At 36.5% G+C, this 22632-nt stretch overlaps 1 protein-coding gene across 1 annotated transcript in view; it reads right to left on the reverse strand.

Moving 5' to 3' along the window:
• LOC126817217 (regulating synaptic membrane exocytosis protein 2) overlaps positions 1–22632 on the reverse strand; it is a 43762-nt gene that overhangs the window by 20072 nt on the left and 1058 nt on the right. The window contains exons 2-7 of the mRNA XM_050544028.1: positions 18551–18726; positions 16743–16959; positions 10061–10219; positions 4714–5503; positions 3199–3273; positions 1398–1517 (exon numbers count right to left, since the gene is read on the reverse strand). Coding sequence (XP_050399985.1) covers positions 1398–1517; positions 3199–3273; positions 4714–5503; positions 10061–10219; positions 16743–16959; positions 18551–18726 — 1537 coding nt within the window. The remainder of the gene's footprint in view (positions 1–1397; positions 1518–3198; positions 3274–4713; positions 5504–10060; positions 10220–16742; positions 16960–18550; positions 18727–22632) is intronic.

The raw sequence follows: 22632 nt of genomic DNA on the forward strand, positions 1-22632 counted from the left end.
GGGGTTTAACGTCCTACTGTTCTGCTCCTAACCTGGGATAATTAAGACGGGCATACGCCATACAGTGTGCTATGAGGGAAATTTTGTCCGGACAGCGGCACTACGGCCTACTCTTATATCGAATTCCAGCTGCCAAGGGATATTTTACGTGCACGCCAATGTGTACACGAGACCTCGGTTTTTCGTCCCATTCGAACGACTAGACAGCTTTCCTTGTCAGCCCCTCCGTCCTGCATCACTGACAAGGGAGAACCACGCCGGAAAATCTGGATGAACTTTCTCGGCCAATGCAGGGATCGAACACCCGACCTCCAGGCTAGCGAGCTAGCGTCTTACCCACTTAGCCACGTGATCCCCCGACGAAATAACAATGTACATAACATAACGTTTGATTAGTTATCATCACCGTGCACTTAAAGATACATTGGTTAAGAGTTTTATAAAGAGTTGGCCATTCTTGCTATAATAATTCAAAAATAGATGATAGAAAAAGAAAATGTTGAAATTTCAGTCAAATTACTTTGTTCTGAACGGAATTGTCACTGTTTGAAGTTTGGACTAGAAATAGGCATCAATTGTGTCTGCACCGTCTATGAGAATTAACGATCGTTTGCTTGACAAACGATAACTCCACCCACATATTCTCGATTATCAAGTAACATGCTCAATGGCTAGGGTAGCCTCGCTTGGCAGGCCTTTCATGACCAGTTTCCGGTAGTGACATCAGCGGCTAACGGTAAACGTTAGCTTGGTCTTCCATTTATTGATTTAATTTTAAATTGACGACTGTTTAAATCCAAACTGTATCCAAGCCATCCGTGGGTCTACAGAGTTGATTTTGAGCTTGTCGTGTAAATAAAGGTCTAATTAATAATTTCTATAACATCTGAAGCCTAAATAAAGATTTGCTATAGGCAGATTTAGCTCTTGCATAATGTATGTATAAAAGTTGGCACATATTCTCAAATGTTTGGCACTTTTCAACTTTGTTCATCTCCAAAGTAGTTTACATTAGTAAATTTAGGATTCATACAAGATAATTTGTGGCATATTTTTAAAATTTTTTATCATTAACTTAGTTTTTGGTACAGGTTTTATATGTATATAAAGTCATATTTAATCATTGCTTGATAAAGGGTAGGCAAGCCTAGTGCAGATGTCGTTGAGTAATAAACAGTATTATTCCATAGAATTGTGCTCTGGGCATCTCCAGTTCAATTACTAAATGCCATTGAAAAAATATAACTAATTCTAACGTAAACGAAAAGAGAGATTGGCTAATAATTCAGTTTATTATGAAGTATCTTTAACAAGATCTTTAACAAGAGCCCAATAATAATATACTTTACAGGTTAAAGACCTTTTACAAAATGAGTAGGTCATCTAGTAACCATTACCTTCTTTGATGCCACCTTGAACGTCTGCTGGGCCGCCCTTGATCACCATGGAAACAAAGGCACCTAACTGGCCACTGTCACTTTCTTTACCACCCACCACCCTCATGCCCAAACCTTTCGCTACAAAATAACATTAAAAATAACATCTAAAATATATTTCAATTCCTAGCACCACCTCGACAGTTTTCCTGTCGTTGGCTGGTTGCTTTATATGACCTATAGCCACGTTCATCACCACCCAGGTACCTACCCCCCTCATGCCCAGACAGATTGCTACGAAATAACATAGATAAAAATAAAATGTCTGATATGTATTTCAATATATTCCTAGCCGGTCTCCTAACCATTTAGTGGTTGATCTATAGCTGACCTGTAGCCACATTCATTACCACCGAGGCACCCTCATGCCCAAACCTTTTGCTACAAAATAACATAAATAAAGCTAAAGTGTCTAAAATATATTCTAATATATTCCTGACACGGTCTCGACAGATCTCATTGATCTTCTGTCGTCTGCTGGTTGACCTATAGCTAGACTGTCTGTCTAAATCTGCTCTGATTAAAATACAGACGTTAATTTGCTTCGGGGATTTTTTCTTTTTGCACTTTGGATCTGACTGACACCAGATTATGGTACTTCGTGTTCTACCTACAGCAATAGGTAAAATGTTATCGTTGTGTGAGGAGTTGCTACCAGAATCGATATCGTTGTTGTTCAAAACAACTGCATGGGATTTGTAATTCTGCACAGAGAGAACTATCTACTTTGAGAACAGATCTCTGCAATAAATTTCCGCCATATTGAAACAGTAGTGTTTCAATTTCTAACGCTTTCTACTCCGTTTCACATCTGTCATACATACACAGACTACATACTTTAGGAATTAAAATGTCGGTCAACCAGCTAAGTGTCTGTTCTCAAGCGGATCTAATTGTAAACAGATAGCATAAGTTTAGTATGAATATTTACAGCAGGTTTTCACATCATCAGTACGCACGGAGGTCCTAGACAAGGGAAATGATCTAGTAATTCGGATGGGGAAAAAACCGAGGTATAAATAACAGAATATTATACCAAAAAGGAAACAGACCAGTAAATATTATTTTAAATGTGAATGGTACAGATCACACCAGATAATTTTTTATACTTATATTATAATGGCTAGGGAATGTACATTGTGTTAGGCCAGACAGTCAGTTGAGGATAATTATCCGGCCATTAGTTGAAAACCATTAACCCGTTGGTTTTAAATACATGAGAAATTACAGTTCTATTTATCTTCAACTGCTAATCTCCTAAACAGTCAACAACAGTACTCAATTACACAGGAATGTTTTTCAACGTGAAACACGAACACATTTTATTTCAATAAATCGCTTGCGCGTAGGGGTCTTTAACAGTGGGAGGAAACCGGAGGACCCGGCTAAAACCCACGAGGTTGGCAAGCGACCCTACTCCTTATCACGTACAACCGGGGATTCGAAACCAAGCCAGTTGAATCAATGACAGGCCTTATGATACAGCGCGCACGTGCTAACCACGACCAATCAAAATAATACTGTCCTCCTTTTACCATCAACTAGCTGTTTACCCGGCGTTGTAAAGGGTAGAGATTTCAAACAGGAAGTAGTATACCCTCAAAACCGAACGTGGTAGGGCAACACCATCAGACCTATATTACTCCCGGCTCTATGGTTAGAGCTGCCCTTACGCCCCAAATTTCAGCCTCGGGGCAGCCCTGAACAAATATAAAGTGGTGGTATACCTGTTCTTCAAAATATGAATACAATAAAAGCTTACTTCTTTGACTGGGGTCTGATTTATCTCTGTGTAAAATAACTTCATGTGGATTACCAGCTGCAGTTGATACGACTCCTACATAAAACAATATATATATATATTTTAGTGATTTAACCTTAACAATACATGTCTAAATATATGGACAGAAATGGAGCGGCCATCTTGGATTTATTCAAATTAGAAACTTTTTTGTCTATCCGCGAATCTACATTTTTGATATGTTATTCAGTATCAGTTCGGAAGTTGATTACTGAAAACCCGGTGTCTGGGTTTGTTTCGCTTGGTTAGCTGGCCACTACACTCTAAACCTAAACAAGATTGGTGGATCCCGCCTTAATCAAAATTAAACAGATGCAAACCCTTAATTACTTGCATATCTATCTGTTTATTAATCACCAAGCAAATCAAATGATGTATCAATCTGCTTAGAGACTCAATATTGAACTTAGTCAAGGCATCGATGCAATGAAACTATACAACCAATTAGATTTTTCATGTTCCAAACCATCTACAAATCTGTCGCGATCGATTGGAAAACATATATCAACCACCAGGAAAACATTCTTGATAATCTACATTTTTTATTTTTTACATGTTTTGTATAAGAGATGTTATTAATGTTAGGACTGGGAAGAACTAGAAGCCTATCAATTTTATTTAATTCTGATGATTACTCTATGGTTTCTTACTCGTGACCATGCTCCGACTCAACAATAAATATGTCACAACCTTTTTGACTTCGCGTCGTAGGAGTATGTTCCGTTTTCTGACAACCTATCAGTTAATATGAAAACGAAGTACAAATTTCTTACTGCATCGCCTCCTTCATTAAAGATACTCTCCCAGAAAAGCATTTATCGGGTGGTTATTTCTAATGAAATTATGGCAATTTTCTTACTAGAAAAATACTGGATTCCATGAAAAACACCCATGGATACGCGAAGATTGTCCGATCTCTCAGCGTTAGTGAGCGCTTGATGTAGATGTTGATAAACTTGATGTAGAACTTAAACCTACCACAGTTTCTGAGATAAAAAACACAGAAAGAGACGTGGGCAGTTGATAATCCGAGAATTTAATTAGGCTTCGATATTTATGATAAATGGACAGCCATGTGCAATGAATTCTCCTCTGGCTTCGCACCCTTGCTACGTAGCCCGTCAGTCAAGTCACATGACACAAACATGACTTCTTTTGATATATGTTTTATAGCAGAGAATTCCCTCGCGAAAACGATGTTCTGAGAAGGATTAAAGTAAAATTTTGATAGATTAATTAGTTTGAATATGTTTTTGGTCCAAATATGTCATCAAATCACCCAGTTTGTACGCGGAAAGGTATCTTTAAGAATCCCTTTCATTAAATAATATTATCACAATAGCTGTCGTGGGTGTATGTTTCATTTCCTTACACCCTATTATTCAAAACGAAAGCAAATTACAAACTTCGTAAGGTTTCCTTTCATTAAATAACACTTGCAGTGTCTTCGGTTACCTTAAATATGATTTCTCTTACCTGAAAAGGGACTATTTTGACAAATTTCAATATTTTCACACTGAGACAGGGTGACACGTCTCGACAATAGTTCTTCTTTAGAGGCTACCTGATAACAGCAGCTCTGAAACCCTCGTAGAGCCGCCGTTCTATTCTCCTTATGGTTAGGCAATTGACCGAAACCATCGCCATTACCGTCGACACATTTGGCGTCAGACACCAGACTGGAAGAACTGCTACGGTATATGGCGTCTTGTCGCTGCATTTTATTTAGAGGTAATGGAGAATTGGCACAATCTGAGATACTACTATCTTTGGTTAAATAAGACAAGGCACTGCTGTCGTCTGTCATTGAATCTAGAGACAATTTGGATCTGGAATGGAACTTTCCAGTTAATTGGAGTTTCGGTAAAGATTTGTACCGACTTCTGAGCTTTGGCCGTTTTCTTTCCTCTGAGCTTAACCCGGAAGAAAACGGAACATCGTTTGTATCGGATGTCATTTCGTAAGTACTTTCCTCGCTGAAATGGTTGCTTGGCAAATAACGTCGACGCCATTTTCTTTGTTGCCTTTTTTGTCTGAATAAAAGTCTTTCTCGGTGAAGTTCTTCTTGATTATCATCAACGTCATCTTCATCTTCGTCAAAACTCTTTGAACGAGGTGTTACCGGAAGACTACAGCGACGAGCACGTCTGACTGACAAATCATGGAAGTCACGTGACGTATCCATGTCACGAATCAATTCAGAATCTGTCAAATTTCCCATGGGCATTTTCTCGCTGTCACTGGGAATTAAATTCTGCATGGTTCCCTGAAATGAAAAAAAGAAACTACATCTCACTCTGTATATCGAGCAATATTTACTGCTTAAACAAATAATCGGCGTGTATGTGGTCTTTGTTAACGGAGACTGGTAGTCTTTGAAATTATGTTCGATATTATTTGACTATCAAAAATCGTTAAACCACGCTTAACCAGAAGCAGAATTTGTTTTGGTATCAATAAGACAATTATCACGGCGGATGTGACGTTATGCGAGGAAGTGTCCACCAGTTTAAATTCCTATATACAGACATCAGAAATCATTAAGAAATAGCATCATCAAAAGGATAGTCTTTTAAATTTTATATCATGACCTACAGCGCACGCGTTAGAGCACTAGGCCACCCATCCCCTACAATGCAAAGGAATCGGACATTACAGAGACAATATATTATCGATTATAGTATACATTAATCAAATTTCAAACATTAGCAATTTAAATGGCGCCTTTTAAATCAAATTGTCTGCGCATCTTGAGTATGTTTCATTTATAAAAAAATATACCATAACAGATATTAACACAATAGATTTAATGTTTGTAAAAAAAATGGTTTAGTTTTTACATGCCACCGCTCTGCTTTGTATTATTCAGGGAATTTGCAGTTACGCAAGTGTACTTATTATGGTTATGTAAATTCGGATTGACGCTTTACGTAAAAGGGATGTACATGTTAAATTAATCCCACGTAAAGGGTATTAAGCCCCCATCTTATACGTGTAATCTTTCAACATTTGATTAAGCACATTGCGCAATATGACGTGATTTAAAAACCTGTGAACACCATAATATATCCAAATAGCTCAAGTGAGTATTTTTGATGATCAAACGGAATGAAAGTCATCCAGAATTAGACATCCAATAGATGATGTAGTGCAACTACAAGAAAACATAAAACAGACGGTACATTATCATCATAAATACTAAAGTTAAGAAACAAAGTTTTTTCAACCACATAAAAAGCAGTAACCTTGCTTTTAACCAGACAGAACATATTTTATTACTTTTTCTCCTGGGATAATGCTATGTAATTTCTATGCCCTGATCTGGTGCCAAGCTCGAGAATGTGGATGATTATCAGAAACCAATAATTTAATGCCCCTATAAAATTTAAATTTATACTTTAATGAATGAAGTGTGCTTTAATGGGACACCAAGCGCGCCAATATAAACTTTAAGATCATGCATAATACCCCCAAGTACTTTTGTAACAAAACCATTGCTCGAAAAGTCAATCAAATCGAATAATTGTCAATTGTCTCCGTTAGCCCTGTTATCGTAAAATAAGTCCTTAAATCACATTTCGTTTCATTTAGTTTCAACTGAAAAGGTAAACAAACACACTTCTATAATCTGCTGATCACAAATGTTTGCTTTTAATAATTGTACTTCCCTGTTGCCAAATCCAAAATGAACGATATTCAAATTTGATGGATGTCTAAAAAACAAAATGTGGCACTGTTTTAACTTTTACATTATATTATCAAATATGACACGCAATAATATCACGGATATATCCCAAATCTTAGTTCTCATAAGGAACATTAAGATGGAACATTAATGATGAGTGTCCAGTTTCACTCGGTACCATGACCGGGTTATGTTAGTGTGAGGCCTGTATGCAATATATCCAAAATCTTAGTTCTCATAAGGAACATTAAGATGGAACATTAATGATGAGCATTCAGTTTCACTCGGTACCATGACCGGGTTAAGTTAGTGTGAGGCCTGTACGCAATATATCCAAAATCTTAGTTCTCATAAGGAACATTAAGATGGAACATTAATGACGAGCATTCAGTTTCACTCGGTACCATGATGACCGAGTTAAGTTAGTGTGAGACCTGTACCATATAAAAGGACCCCGATTAGCACAATATATAGATACAACATGTCCTTTAATTACTGTGTTAAAAGAATAACATCAATTAAAGAAGATTGGCTCGAATCGCTAACCGTAAAGCCGACCATCATCTGAGGAACTTTGAATTCCTTGCCAACTAGAATATTGTTGAAGTTAAATATCGAAATCCGTATTTATAATGCAACTAGCGCTTGACCCGGAGTAGCACGGGTATACCCATGAACCGAACGTAGCATAACTCTGGAACTGGAAGTGGTAGTCCATCGCCACTAGGGCTATGTTACCCCACGGTCCGAGCTTATCCCCATACACCAAATGTTTCCCTCGGGACAGCCCTAGTGTAGCCGCAAATCCTGAACAGACAAAGAAACAACAGTTACACATATTAGTATAGAAGATGAACCATGGCAAATTTTGCAGACAATGTAAAACAAGCCAATGTTACCTATAAATAGTTGGTAAAATCTTTTGATAGGCCTCTTTGATCGGCCACTTTTAAATACGACTGAATCCGCTTGAATATATTTAAAGACAATCTGAAGCCAGTACAGGTGAGTTTAACGTCCACTCAACACAAACTAGGACATTTCAAGACTAACATAGAGTTCAATTTTTATTTCAATAAATCGCTTGCGCGTAAGGGTCTTTAGCAGTGGAAGGAACCCTACTACCCGGAGGAAACCCACGGATTTGACAATTGAGTAGTAGTAGAGCAAGTGTAGAAACAATCAATTGAAATTGATAACTTGCAAACATTTAGCGCAGGCCCCGAAATATATTCTGACAATAATCTCCTCGTGACCTCTTTACATGACATGGGATCTGAACACTCTGGAACTGCTGCGTATGTGCATAGAGATAGATACTGACGTCTATGGTATGTGTTGCAATGTGAGACTTTTATAACTTTACAATACGAATGAGTTTCACGTGGGAGTTATTAAGATTTGAAATACTAAAGACCATTATTTTAATTACTTCACTTATCTCTTTGAACAAATTAATGTGCATGAATTCATTTACTTTCCTATCCAAATTAAAACAGGGATGAGGGGACTTTTAATAACATGTTTTTTTTAAAGATTTTAATTAAAATATTAAAATATTTAATCAAAAATGATTATATTAAACTATAATTTTTGAAAGGCATTTGGGGATTGGGCACATTGAAGCGTTCGTTACTTGTATAATTTAAAATTACAAGAGTAAATTTGGCAAAACTTCGCGCTATATAATAAACCAGTAATTGCCTTCTGTATAAATCGTCGATGAGTTTTTATATTGAAGTACCAGTATGTAAAATTACCAATTAATGAAATATAAAAAGATATTTTTTCGCAATAGTCGGAACCAAATGTATTATCAAATTGTTGACGTTATTAGACATCGAAAATAGTTCTGGATGGTCAAGGACCAGTGATCATTACAATCTATAACAAGACTTTACTTTGGAGACCTCTTTCAAAAATACTGGTAATCAATATTGGAAATTTGCTATTACCAGAAATAGCCCAAGGAAAACGACTACGAATTGACACGGTGTATTGAATAGGTAAATAGGATTATTAACCGATGGTAAATAGACCTGGTATATGAAAGATAAACCATATTTGTTGATCTATTTAGTTTTCCATTTATATTTTGATCTCATAACATTTTATGTATTTAGTAATCTCCATATACAGCATCGCTCATAGCAAATTGACAAATGCGATTTTCCATTTTTATCTCTGGAGAGTCGTCTGGTAACGAAGTGGGTTTTGTTTCTTTTAATCAGCTAACAAAACATAACAAAATTGTGTAGATGCAATTAGTTATTTTTGGAAATATAATCCCAACTTATTTTTTCTGTGGAATTGGAAGGCAAATGAACTGAACATATTTCATGTGTTTAAAGAACACTTCATTTTTCTAGAAATTCACGAGAAGTGGGTAGGGGTAATCAGATGCAATTACGTTCGCGTATTCTTGATTACACATTTACACTGAATTCTAATCTATTTAAGTCTAACTACTCGATCAAATCATGTGTAATTAAGTCTGTATCAGATAGCGCTACATAGGGGGGGGGGGGGGGTCTTGATCATAATTAATACTCAAACATAAGTCTGCATCGGATAATAGGTTGTCGCGTAAATATTGAATGAAATTAGGCTTAACGTTATATTTTTCGGTACCAACCGGGATACGACGTGTCGGTACCAACCGGGATACGACGTGTCGGTACCAACCGGGATACGACGTGTGCTATGAGAGGTAATGCTTTTACGAGCATTGCAAGGTATACACGGGAGATCGGTTTTTCGTCCCAGACGCGGTGTAAATATAGATGATCTTGATGATCATGAGTTTGAACTTACACCACAAGGCTATTCTTTCCAAAAAAAAACCAACAAAAAAAAAAAACAACAACAAAAAAACAAAAACAAAAACAAAACCAACCCATATATAACAAAAATAATTAGCTATGTGAACTACTTCAATGAGAAATGGTATCTGGTGTTCCAGAAAGGGTAAACATCCCTAGAACAACACACATCACTACTTACATGTACATGTATAGCTAAATAAATGGCGTGGCATCAAATTCCGAAACTAGTGGGTAGAAGAAAAGCAATAAATTAGCCCGATTGCAAAGGTCGCCATTTGTATTGATTGAGCAGGCGGATGAAAATATTACTTACACTTAGGTCTGATTCAGTTTCTGTACCGTAGACATTAACTTTACTCAGCATGACCTGTCCACTCGGTATATAAGTATCATCACCACACCATTGTCCTGTCTTGCACAACGTCTCTCGTTTTAGTTGACACATATTACATATCCATTTACCGCGTACACTCTAAAAATAGACGAAACCATATTGATTACAGACCTAACGAGGGATTTATTATTCATGGGCAATTAATAAACGTAACAACAAGACAAATCTTACCGCAGTACACGAGAAACAGAATTCCCAACCTCCAAGAGCCCCTTTCTTATCCACACATTCTAAAACACAAACAATTGATTGCTAATATTACTAGGTTGGGGTTAACTTCCGCAAACATTTATGGTAATATCGCGTAAAAGAATAACTAGAAGGTCTAACGACCCTTTTACAGTGCCTTTTGGTGGCATGAGAGAGAGGGTTATGTCCAAAAAATATTTATTATTTATTCGCTCGGCGTACAGGTAATGTATACTGTGTGTATAAGTTTGTGCTTAATCATCCCTAGAATCTCTATTGTTAATACTGAGTAAATAATGAAATGGGGTTTAACGTTCCACTGTTTTGCACTGATAGCGGCACAGTGTCTTATATCGAATTCCAACTATAACCGTGCTGGTTATAGTAGTTCAGTGTTAGAATTGAAATCTAGAATATTTCAGATAATACTTTAATTTAAAAAAAAGGAAAGTCATCAAATTGAATTCTGTATACATGTAAACTCTAAGGAGCATAATTATTCTATTTCTTCAAACCAGTGTATGTGTGTGTGCTATTGAAAGGTGACTAGCCAAGGATAAAATGTTATGTAATGCTAATGTTAATTCATTATAATCCCTTATTGTTTATAAAAATGTTATAGATAGAAAGTAACTGCCAATATGGCCTGTCTGGTGAACATGCCAATCGTATGATTAATCTATTAATTGTTTTATTTACCATTGTTTTATTTGTTATATTGTAAATTATTACATCAATGCCTGTGTATGTCAAGACTTGATCTAGTCAAGTTATTAGAAGTAATTCCATACAAATATGTGATTGTACTTGATACTTCAGTCTTTTAGGTCTCTCCGACTTAGTAGCATTACGTACTAGTCAGTTATCCGCGGTCCTGGTGTGTATGTACATAATTATTATTATAAGTTTCCAGTATGAAAGATTTGAAGAACCATTCCAGACTCTTGTAATATCTGTATCTGACGGACCTCACGATCACACAACTGTCAATGGTTCTTTTACGTGCACGCCAGTGAGTACACGGTACCTCGGTTTATGCTGAGAGACAATAAGTTATTTTTTAATGTTATAATGTGTTTCTAGAAGAGTTATAAAAAGGTCTAGAGTTACAAGATTTATATTAGGTTTACACGTACATATATCAGCTAAATGTACAAGGGGTGGCTGTACAATGTACAATAATGCGATTTTTTGAACGTAAGAAAATATTTTGGTTCTCTTTCGATATAACTTGTCGATTTTCATATATTTCTTTGTGCGACTGAGATAAAGCAGTTACTGCGCATTTTATGGCTCTGGACCATTTCCGGTGCCCATTGTAAAACCAAGGTGAAAAGCAGTATCTACATATACTCACTAATTGTTTCTGTGATGTACTGACAGTTTACAAACTGCATATTTAAGCATAAATATTGTTACAGAGATTTCCACATTCAGTTGAGTCTAAACACTTGACATAATTGCTCTTTTTCTCCTTAGTTATACCAGGGCAATTTACATTTACTGTCAACACCTCGTCTTGGTGTTCCAAGGAGAACGGCAGTATCTACTCTTACTGTCGTTTACTGGGTTGTCATAGGTGTATTGAGAACGGCAGTATTACACTTACTGCGTTTCTCCTTCGTTATACCAGGACAATTTACATTTACTGCCCAAACTGACACTGTATATTTCTTTGCCTAATTTAGATACAGGAATGAAAATTTTTACATGTGATAGAACAGATACTGCTGATCACAACGATACCAAAAACGTATTTTGACCAAAAGTGTAGATACTGCCTTCTTCCTTTGCACGGCAGTACAGCTCTTGCACAGATAAGCTTAGAACTTTTCATCCAGCTCTGGTAATTCATGCCAAAGAAGCAAGACATCTTTCATATGGGTTAAAAATAAATAGTTTTAATCTCATTGACTCGCAGATAACGTCGACGCCCCTTTAGCTTAGGGGTGGTCAACCTATTGACGATTGCGGCTGGTCCCCGGATTCACTCACTTCTTTTGATATTTCTTGTTTATCTCTTGTAATGTCTGCGTAGTTTGTCTTGTCCGGTTTGTTTGTGTGTAGTGTGGTCCCCCTGCACTTAATATACTAATTACACAAAGACAAGTGTGACTTTGTTTAGTTGTCCTTAATTTGTTCCCGTCCATTACTGAACAAAGTGCATGGTATAACATAGTTTATCGGTAGACCGACGTTGCAGTCACTAAAGATGTTAGGTCATTTGGTAAAGTTTGAAATGTAACACATGAAACTGGTTCTTGGGAGTGTTTAAAAATATTCGCTATTAGTCAATTCTCTGGTTTCCATGGCAACGGTAAAAAATCAAAGATATCGATTGTTAAATCAAAATATTTAAAGGGTGGATATTACTTTGTTCATAGCTCATTTACGCTCTGGTATTTAAATAAAAATAGCATTAGACACAATATTATTTAATAGTGTATGATAACGCAATACAGCACTAATTATATCCGGAGTGTACTTCTACTTTGCATTTGACGTATAGTATATATTGATTCTGTGGATCAGATGCAGAGCTAAATTTATACCATAAAAAAACTGCAGGGATTAAAATCTGTAATAATTTCAAGGTATTTTTTTTTTTTTTTTTTACGTCCAAAAAATATAAATTATTTCCCGAACGGTTTACCATACTAAAATGGGGAGAGCACTCCGAATTTGACGTCGAAGTTGTTTTGACATCCGCCAGCGCGTTGTTTGACGTAGCTTTGTTATCTGATAGGCGTAGTGGTGTCTTTTCCCTAAATATTAGGTAAGTTCTATTGAATTATTGCCTACATGCAAATCGTGCTGTTCAATCTATTAATAACGCAAAATGGCCACATTCAATGGGAGGTGGTTGTAGGCCGTAGGCTTAAAATTGTTTTAAAGATACAATTACTGTAGTATTACAACTACTGGTTTGCTCAACCCAAATAGGCCTACCTATCGCACCTTTGTAATATCAGTTTAAATAATTTACAAATTTCATGACTGAGTCATGGATGCCCATCTTTAACAAATCATGAATAAAATCCGAATATGCCACAGTTCATTTGGCGATCTGTAGCCTACAAGAAGAAAGCCACGAAGAAGACAGACGTTTTCATCTTGCGAATTGTGAATCACTTCACGATTAGCAATGCCTAGGGGTCTGTTTCACGAAATTTTAACTAAAGATAAAATCCAAATTTTAGTAGATGTTTCAATTTTGATTGGCACAGCACTAAAATTCATTTAAATATTATCCAATCAAATTACTAAAATTTGGATTTTATCTTAGTTAAAATTTGGTGAAACAGGCCCCAGAAAGTAGACAATGAAATTTGCGTTTTCTATATCGAATATTTAGTTCATTGGTCTCATTGCGGCTGCGGATCTTGACTTTCGTTTAGATTGTTCCGAGATTGAATACCGGCTTCGGTTGAGAAGAATCTTCGGATTTTTCAAGCCCAAGCTTCAATTGCCAGGGCTTGCTATTGTAGGACTGACAAAAAATGTCTGCCTAGTCGTGTGGATGGGACGAACCATACAGGTCCACTCGTATATATAATGGCGTACATATAAAAGAAACCGTGACAGTTGGCAATCACAGACGTGTAGAAGGAAACGCTGCAGTGCGGGCAAAATTCTCCTAACTCGCGCCGAAATGTTAAAATCCCCATCCAATTGAGTGGTCTAATTATTGTAGGCTAGGCCTACGTTTACGTGTAGGCCTACATTAGTTAAATGGGCAAACCATATTTTATATAGGTCGAAAGAAATACTCCCGTTTCATTGAACTGAATGTTTTGATTTGGTTTTTAACATGAAAACCGTTCTTTGTTTAAAACTATTTACGACATAATCTAATGTTGAGATATGTCTATATTTGACTTAAAGATACATTATGGGAGATAAGATAAAGAGATGGCAGTTCTCGCTATAATAGTTAAAAACTAGATAGTGTAAAGGTAATTTGCTGAAAATTTCAGTCAAATTGATCCACTATGAGCCGAGAAAGAAGCGGGTGAAATTTTGCATAGTCTCGGTCATCATTACTAAAATCATTAATATAAACAGCATAGTCTCGATTATCCGCTTTTATTGATTTAATTATCAATAGCCGTTAGCGGCATATAGGAATCTAATCCAGCCAACATCGAAGGCTAGCCTTGACATCGAGAGTTGATTATGGTCTGGATAAGTTAATTAATGTCTAATTGATAATTTAGATAACATTTCAGGCCTAAAGAAAGACTTGCAATAAGCAAATTTTGCTCTTGCATAATGCATGTTTAAATAACAGATCTTGTCACGTTAGCTTCTCCTATAGATTTTACGTATATAAGATGATTTCTACTTTTAATTAATCTCGCGTGACAGCTGATATCCATATACTTCGCCTGTCTAATTTCAAATCCCCACGGTCTACCTATAAGAAAATAATGACTACCTGGTTTTGTTTTGTCAACGGTTTTGTATTTAAAAACTAGTATGCATCGTAACAGTAATTAATGGTATCTATGTGATATGACGTAGATGGAAGAGGGCGCTAATATCACAGCTGGTACTGGTTGGCCTACCAACACTCGTGACTAATGGTGAGATAGGTACCACTGTTTCATATCCTCAATAAATAAATGCCTGTAGCTTGGTAATTAAAGTCAAAACTGTTCACTATATGTAGTAAAAGCAACGGATTTTAAAATCATTTTTCTCAAGGATTATGTAAATGTTTCATGGAGACTGGACATATTCGGTTGCTTTATCAGTGTAGTGGAATACACTACCCCTAATTATAAATGTAAATCCAGTAACATCTTTCAAATCAGTCAACAGGATACCGTAGTCCTCTTGTGAATGTCCTAACTTTGAAAACATATATTTTTGCTGTTAATGTGTGATTTTCTATTGCACGTTGTGACATACAAGACTGTTAAGAATGGTTGCATAAAAGCAATAAGCTGTGTAAAATGAACATCACAGCTGGTGTTTTTAAAACGTAGCGACTGCACAGGTGTAATCAACAAAATGAGCTACACTCAAAAAGTTTATCCGTTGTTTTTAAAACGCAACTTCAAGATTTACGGGAGCCACGGTGGCTCAGTGAGTATGGCGCCGATCCTCCAGCTCCCCCTTAGGTGCGGTATATGACGGACGGCAGGCAAGGAAAGGCGTCTATTCATGCCAAACAAAATTAAAGAGGGATATTGAAATTGGCCCCGTTCGTACCCCCGTCCCGATTTACTTCCGGACTATATCTCACAACTGTTCAAGATAATGTCTTTATAAAAACTTCACAAATACCGTGAAAGTAGTTGCGCATTTTGATAATTCGAAATTTCTTGGATTTGATAATTTTGATGTTTTCATGTGACCAATTTTTTTATATACACGGTCGCGGGATGTTGATGACCGAGTCTTCTTCTTATTATTAACTCAGAAAATCTTCCGCACGCTTAATGGTAATCCAATAACGTTCTTACAATATGACATTCGCTCTATTCATTTCCTATAATTATGCCAGAACAAAACCTTATACACAATAAAGAAAGTTTGATCATCCAATTACTCAACATGAATTGAAAATCAACTTTAAAAATATATCAGATGTTGAATGGAGTATAACGTCAAGAATGAATCAAAACGAACTTAAAGATGCATTACACTCACTAACAAATGCTTTGTGTAAGATTTAGATAAAGACCAGGGTCCTGTTTCACGAAATTTTAACTAAAGATAAAATCCAAATTTTAGTAGATACTTCAATTTTGATTGGCTAAGCACTACAATCAGTCTAATATTATCCAATCAAATTACTAAAATTTGGATTTTATCTTAGCTAAAATTTCGTAAAACAGGCCCCTGGCCGTTCAGAATTGATACGACTGACTGGGGTTCGTAAATTGATCGACCTTTAGCTCTTACATAAAGGAGTGAAGTCGCTAACTCAATAACATCCACAGTTTTCGACATTGATTGCAAACAGGACATATTGGTCAATTTAAATCAACATTAATGTTGTTATCTTACCGTGAAAAGTTGGGCTTCTGATATCTAATATTTAAGACAAAATGAACATTTTAAAATTGGCACGCGAATTGTGTGCCAGAATGCTTTCGAGCGCCAGTTGTACGAAGCGACTCGATGAACGAGACTAAACATATCCCATTTAGGAGACTACTACCGGGGTATACTGGAATAACCAGACGCCAAAGACTGCCATTCACTTCCGAATTTTCGAGTATTTCGCCGAACATAGCTGATTAGAAATTACAGTAAAAACAGATACTATTGAACGTAAATCAGTTTATGTACATTCATATTACATTATTACATGCGTTGCGAACCATTTGTGCTCATTTTCAGGTGCCAAAGAATAGAATAGCGATTTGTATAGCTATCAATGTTTAAAAAATGTCTTTACCTTATTTTTCTTGACGTTCCATCTTGGTCTTGCAAAAGAACCACATCTTGTACATACACGTTTATGACAGTCGTAACACAATCTACCAATACCATCAGCAAATTTAGTTTTATAACATAATCTACACAGTCTCAAATCCACGTGTTTTAATTTTTTCTTCGTCTCAGCTTGTGCTCGTATAGTTTCCTCATACTTCTCCAGCTCTTTTCTAATTCGTCTGTTTAAATTAAAAGATGACACAGGATTTTAGCCACGGATATTCAATATGAAGCAAATTTAAGAGACAAATCTACATGGATGTATTCAATATGAAGAAATTTTAAGGGATAGATCTGCCATTAATGCACCACTGATCGTCATTTTGGGTATTTAGAATCCCTTGCAGACCACTATACCGAATCTCTAAAAGAAATGTTCAAAAGAGGTTGTATTCCGTTTAGTATTTACACAGATACGCGAATAAAAAACACGCGGCGTCCTCTACAGACGCTCTAAATAAACCAGCGCCATCAATTAGGGTTTGAAAAATATTTTGATTTTTTTTTTTTTTTTGATTTTTTTTTGTAAACAATATTTTATTTCAAAATTATTAAAAGGTACCAGGGAACAGGCATAGCCTTTATCACACCTCTCCTCATACAAAGAATGTAAAACATATAATATACAGATCTGCTATGTACATATTATAAAATAATGGTGGAAATTATATAAATTAAATAAGTTATATACACACACTATTTATAACAAATGTTAATAAAAAAAGAGGAAGTGCTGTTTTATAAGCTGATTAAAATTGTTCTATGAATAAAATCCGATATTGAAGCTTCATGTATTCATGTACTTTTTTTAAAGATTATATTAGCTGTAGCCTGATTATCTATGCCAAAAAGAAGTGATTTAATTGCTGGTGTGATGGTAAAAGATTTATTGTGTTTTGTCGTGCATCTGAATAAAGTGGGCACCAGCGGAGAAAATGTTCAGAATATTTTGATGGTCCTCTTTAATCAATACAAACGTAGATATACTTGCTTTGTTTTCTTAATTAAATGTTAAATAATCAATTTGAGTACATTCGAGCGTTGATCAAATGGACATTATGTAAGATTAGATACAGAGCTGGCAGTTCTCGCTATATAAATAGTTAAAATATAGATAATAAAACGGACTTTGTTGAGAATTTCAGTCCAATTACTTCACTCTGAGTCGAATTGTCCTCGTTACAATAACACTAGCCTTGACTGTCAATACTACCGTTGTTACGATAATAAACAAAGTCTCGATTATCCATTTCTACGATAAATCATCAACCGCAGATCGGATTTAAATCTATTGAAAATCTAAACTATACGGTGGCATCAAGAGTTGATTATACTCGTGGTAAGTTAATTAATGTCTAATTAATAATTTACATGACATTTAAGGCCTAAAGAAAGACCTACAATAGACAGATTTAGCTCTTACATAATGCCTGTTTAAGCTGTTAAAAATCAGATATATACCGAACATAGCAAATGACGATCAGAGGCTTTAATAGTATAAGAAATACATAATAAGAAATAATAAAATTTCGTATTCTCAATTTAAAACCAATGTGGAAAATTATCAAACAAAGCATATTTTTAACTGTGTAAATTTTAAATACTATTTAGAAGTGATATAAAATGTTCTAGAATAAGTAACTATATTTTATCAGTTGCACAGACACCGAAAGATTTTAGTTACATTTTTAAATAGAAAACGAATGCCATCAAAAAATGCTGTTCATTGAGTGGGTCTAAGAGAAAAAGAAAAAAAAAACGTTTACTTACTCAATACGTTGTATTTCAGCTTGTTCAAACTCTTTTTGCCTACGGAATACTTCGTTAAGAGTCTGTAGTTCTCCAGCATTTAAACCGGACAGGTCTGGTGATGGCGGACCATGCGATTGTGTACTTGACGACGTTGGTTTTCCTAGAGTGTGCTTTATACCCAACCCTCCAAACACCTACAATATAAGGTGTGCAAAGAGAATTGTCTTAAGGATCTTAAGGAAATTAGTGATTCCTGTGAAGCAGAAAATACACTTTACTTTAAAAGTCTTAACAGCGTGTAATTAAAAAAACAAAAGTAATCTCCGTTCACAGTTTGCCCAGTATATATATTAAGCAGCAAAAGAAACGCCAGGTTGGTATGTTACTCTGAATAGACGCATTGCATAAAACTTGCCAAATGTTTTATTGTATATTTGTGACCACATCTCTTACTTTACCTGAGCATTAAGGCTCCTTCCCAAACACAGAATTGAACACAGGAAATGTTATCAAAAACGCAACCTAGCTTCTGAAATGGTAATGTGTTCTTCATGATTTGCATGTAACTCATGCTGCTCGTGCTGTTTACCGGGTCCAGCCCTATAAAATGCACCCTCATACCTGGTTGAATCATTCATACTACAACGTCAGCTGCATGCCACGACTCACGACAGCTCAGGGGAACCAGGGGATTGGAAGACTCGACGCTGGCCACACTGCCCAAACCGTTGCCAATCACTTCCAGATCAATGTTCGGACCATCTACAGGCTTCAGCTATCAACTGCAGATTGCAGGGCCAGAATATGGCATTGACGTGGCCAGCGTTATTCTGACCAGTGTGTCATGGAAAGAGACTCATGGGGAGGTCCAAGCATTCTGGGTTGGGTGGAATCGGCCTAAACCAGAGTGTGGGTGGTCCTGTGGTGTTCCAAAATCTTGGTCCAGGGAGAGGAGGTGGCATCACAGCAGTGCGCTACTTCGATCAAGCTCTCAGACCCCACGTCATACCACATTTCGAACGCGTCACCGAAACAACGTTTTCCAGCATGACAACGCCCGTGCCCACACCGCCAGAGTTACTCGGACTTTCTACAGCAGAAGGGTGTCAACGTTATGCATTGGCCAGCCCTTAGTCAGGACTTAAACCCGATTTAACATTTTTAGGATGAAATTCAGAGGAGACATAATAACGCCGATGGATTACGCCAGGCATTTTCTGAGAGTGCGGTTCCAGTTGCAAATGGCGTTTATCAATCGTCTTGTCCACTCCATGTACAGACGCCGCGCAGCTGTTATTGACACTCGCGGTGGGCACACCAGATACTGATGTATAGACTGTGTACAGACTCTAAACCTTCTCGTAATGTCTTGGAATTGTGATGAATTAATCACTAATGTGTCAATATACTGTTCACAAAAATTGCTTTGATCCATTTAGTAAGTCGTTTTCTAGAATGATTTGATTAAAGTGCCTCTCTGATTTTGAAATCGTACTGACGTTTCTTTTGTTGTTTAGTATATAATGTAAAGTCAAAGTGTTCGAAGTTCATCGTGACACAAGGAAAACAAATAACACTGAAATGGAAAATATTATTATTATTCTCAGTAAAAGAAGATTAACAGATTGAAGCATGTTGTCCGCTTCATCTAATATAGTTTATAATCTTTTCCTTGAACTAAACTAATTTGCGTGACTTGTGTATTAAAACGAAAGATAATATTTCATGCAATTCGAATATTAATTAATCTGCAAAAGCAGAATATATAATTCGCTGCATATTCTGATAATACCCTGGGTGTAAGAATATGATCCATGACGTTCAGGTACCGCCCTATTGAATCGTTGTCGAAAACATTTAGTCCCCCAGTCAATTTTACTGGACAACTTTTTACTGCTAAACGGGTGTCAGTCCCTGTGAACGCATATACAATGTAAAGGAACATTTTAGTGAGAAAAGAAGACCTTGCTTACCCCGCTAGAGTCAGTATGAGCGAGGTGAAAGGATTAATCGGACCATTTGAAAGTAAAGGAGTTACTCCAAGAAGTAACTTAATAAAGGTCGGGTGATAAACTTAGTTTGTAGAGTGTTCACGAGAGAGAAAGAGAGAGAGAGAGAGAGAGAGAGAGAGATGAATGGGGTTTAACGTCCACTCGACACAAACTAGGTCACTTCGTCACTAACATATGGTTCAATTTGATTTCAACAAATAGGGGTCTTTAGCAGAGGGAGGACACCCCGGAGGGCCGGGAGAAAACCCACTAGGTTGAATAGGCGACTCTACTCCTTGTCACGTACAACCGGGGAATCGAAACCACGCCAGTTGACTCATTGACAGACCTTATGATACAACAATTCGCCCCCCCCCCCTCCCCCGGGGTTCACAAGAAATCGCGGACGTCTCAAAATTGACAGTCGGCTGGGCTGGTGCGACGACAATATACGAGCACACTTCAATGTGAGTGTGTAAAATCTGTTATATCTTGTATCTATTAACGGCACATTATGATGCGTATCTTCTTTCTAAAAGCTCGATATACAGAGATACATGATTCATCCCTTCGAATACACAAACACAACCCATTATAATATAATGAGATATCCGATAAAAGAAGATAATGGGGTATGTATTTTTTGATACAAAATGAGCTACATCTTTTACCTTCTATAACAAGATTTATTATATACAATTTTCAAAAATCAATACATGTTTCCTATTCTGAAGAGTATATTTTGAAATCTGGTAATTTTTATCAATAGCGTTGTCAGTATTTTCAATACTATTAATTTTGACAAATCGGCGTAACGTCACGAGCTTTTAAAATACCGCATTGAACCGATTTCTGAACAAACTACCTTTTCAAATTACATTCAGATATTTTGCATACATACTGTGATAATGGTAAAGTATAGATGCGTTTCATTAAAAAAGAGAAAAAGTAGCAAAATATATCCCAGACTATTACTTCAGTACTATAATCGATCATGGTCTGTCTGCATAACAAAACCCAGATTTTTGCAATGTGTGCAACAAGCACAGATCGGGATCATTATAATCTCTATATAAATTGTCAAAATAGGCTGATAACTTTTTGAGTGAGTAAGACGTTGGCTCGCTAACCTGGAGATCCTGTATTCGCTCCTGGTGTTGGCCGAGAAAGTTCATCAAGATTTTTCGGCGTTGGTTCCTCCTTGTTTGTGGTTCAGGACAGAGGACCCGGTAATCTACAACGCATAGTCGCCCAGATGGGACGAACACCCAAGGTCCCGTGTACATATTGGCGTACACGTAAAATATCCCTTGACAGTTGGAATTCTATAAGAGTAGGGCAGCTGTTCGGGCAAAATTTCCCTCATAGTACATTGTATGGCGTATGCCCGTCTTCATTTGCCCAGTCTGAGCAGAACAATAGGACGTTAAATTACATTTCATTTCATTTAAATTGATATATTACATGTAAAATGCCGACTGAACCCCTTAAATATAGTTTAGATACCAAATTTGGAGAAAAATCAATAGAATAATCTATCTGTACAATACTATATATGAAAGACAGGATAAAGGACAGGCTATAGTTATTTTTATATTGAAATAATGACTTTCTAATAACGGACAAGTTAATAATAGTCCGGGGGACAATTAGAATCTGTCTACTAGACTCCTAATAGCCATCTTTAATACAAACTATATTGAAATAGACATCTGTCAAAATAACTCAGAACTGTTTTTTTTTCCTTAAAATGCCAAAGATTTGCTTCTAAAAGAACAATAAGCCAGCGTTTCGTAACAGCTGCCATACATCATTACTATGTCCCCAAGGCTATTAAAATCCACCGGGAAATGACCTTTGACCTATTCATTGACAAATTTTAAATAAAAACGCTCCTATGTATTGCTTTAATTGTTGATAAACGAGGGAACATGAATTTCTATAGAATGAGCAAGAGACCGATCGCCTGGTCTCCTTTGAATACCGGGAGCCGCGGTGGCTCAGTGAGCAAGACGTTGTTGGCTCGCTAACCAAGAGGTCTCGTGTTCGATCCCAATCTTGGTCGAGAACTATCATCGGGATTTCCGGCGTGGTTCCTCCGTATCTGGA

Source organism: Patella vulgata, chromosome 4 (assembly GCF_932274485.2).
Source record: "Patella vulgata chromosome 4, xgPatVulg1.2, whole genome shotgun sequence".
NCBI lineage: Eukaryota > Metazoa > Mollusca > Gastropoda > Patellidae > Patella > Patella vulgata.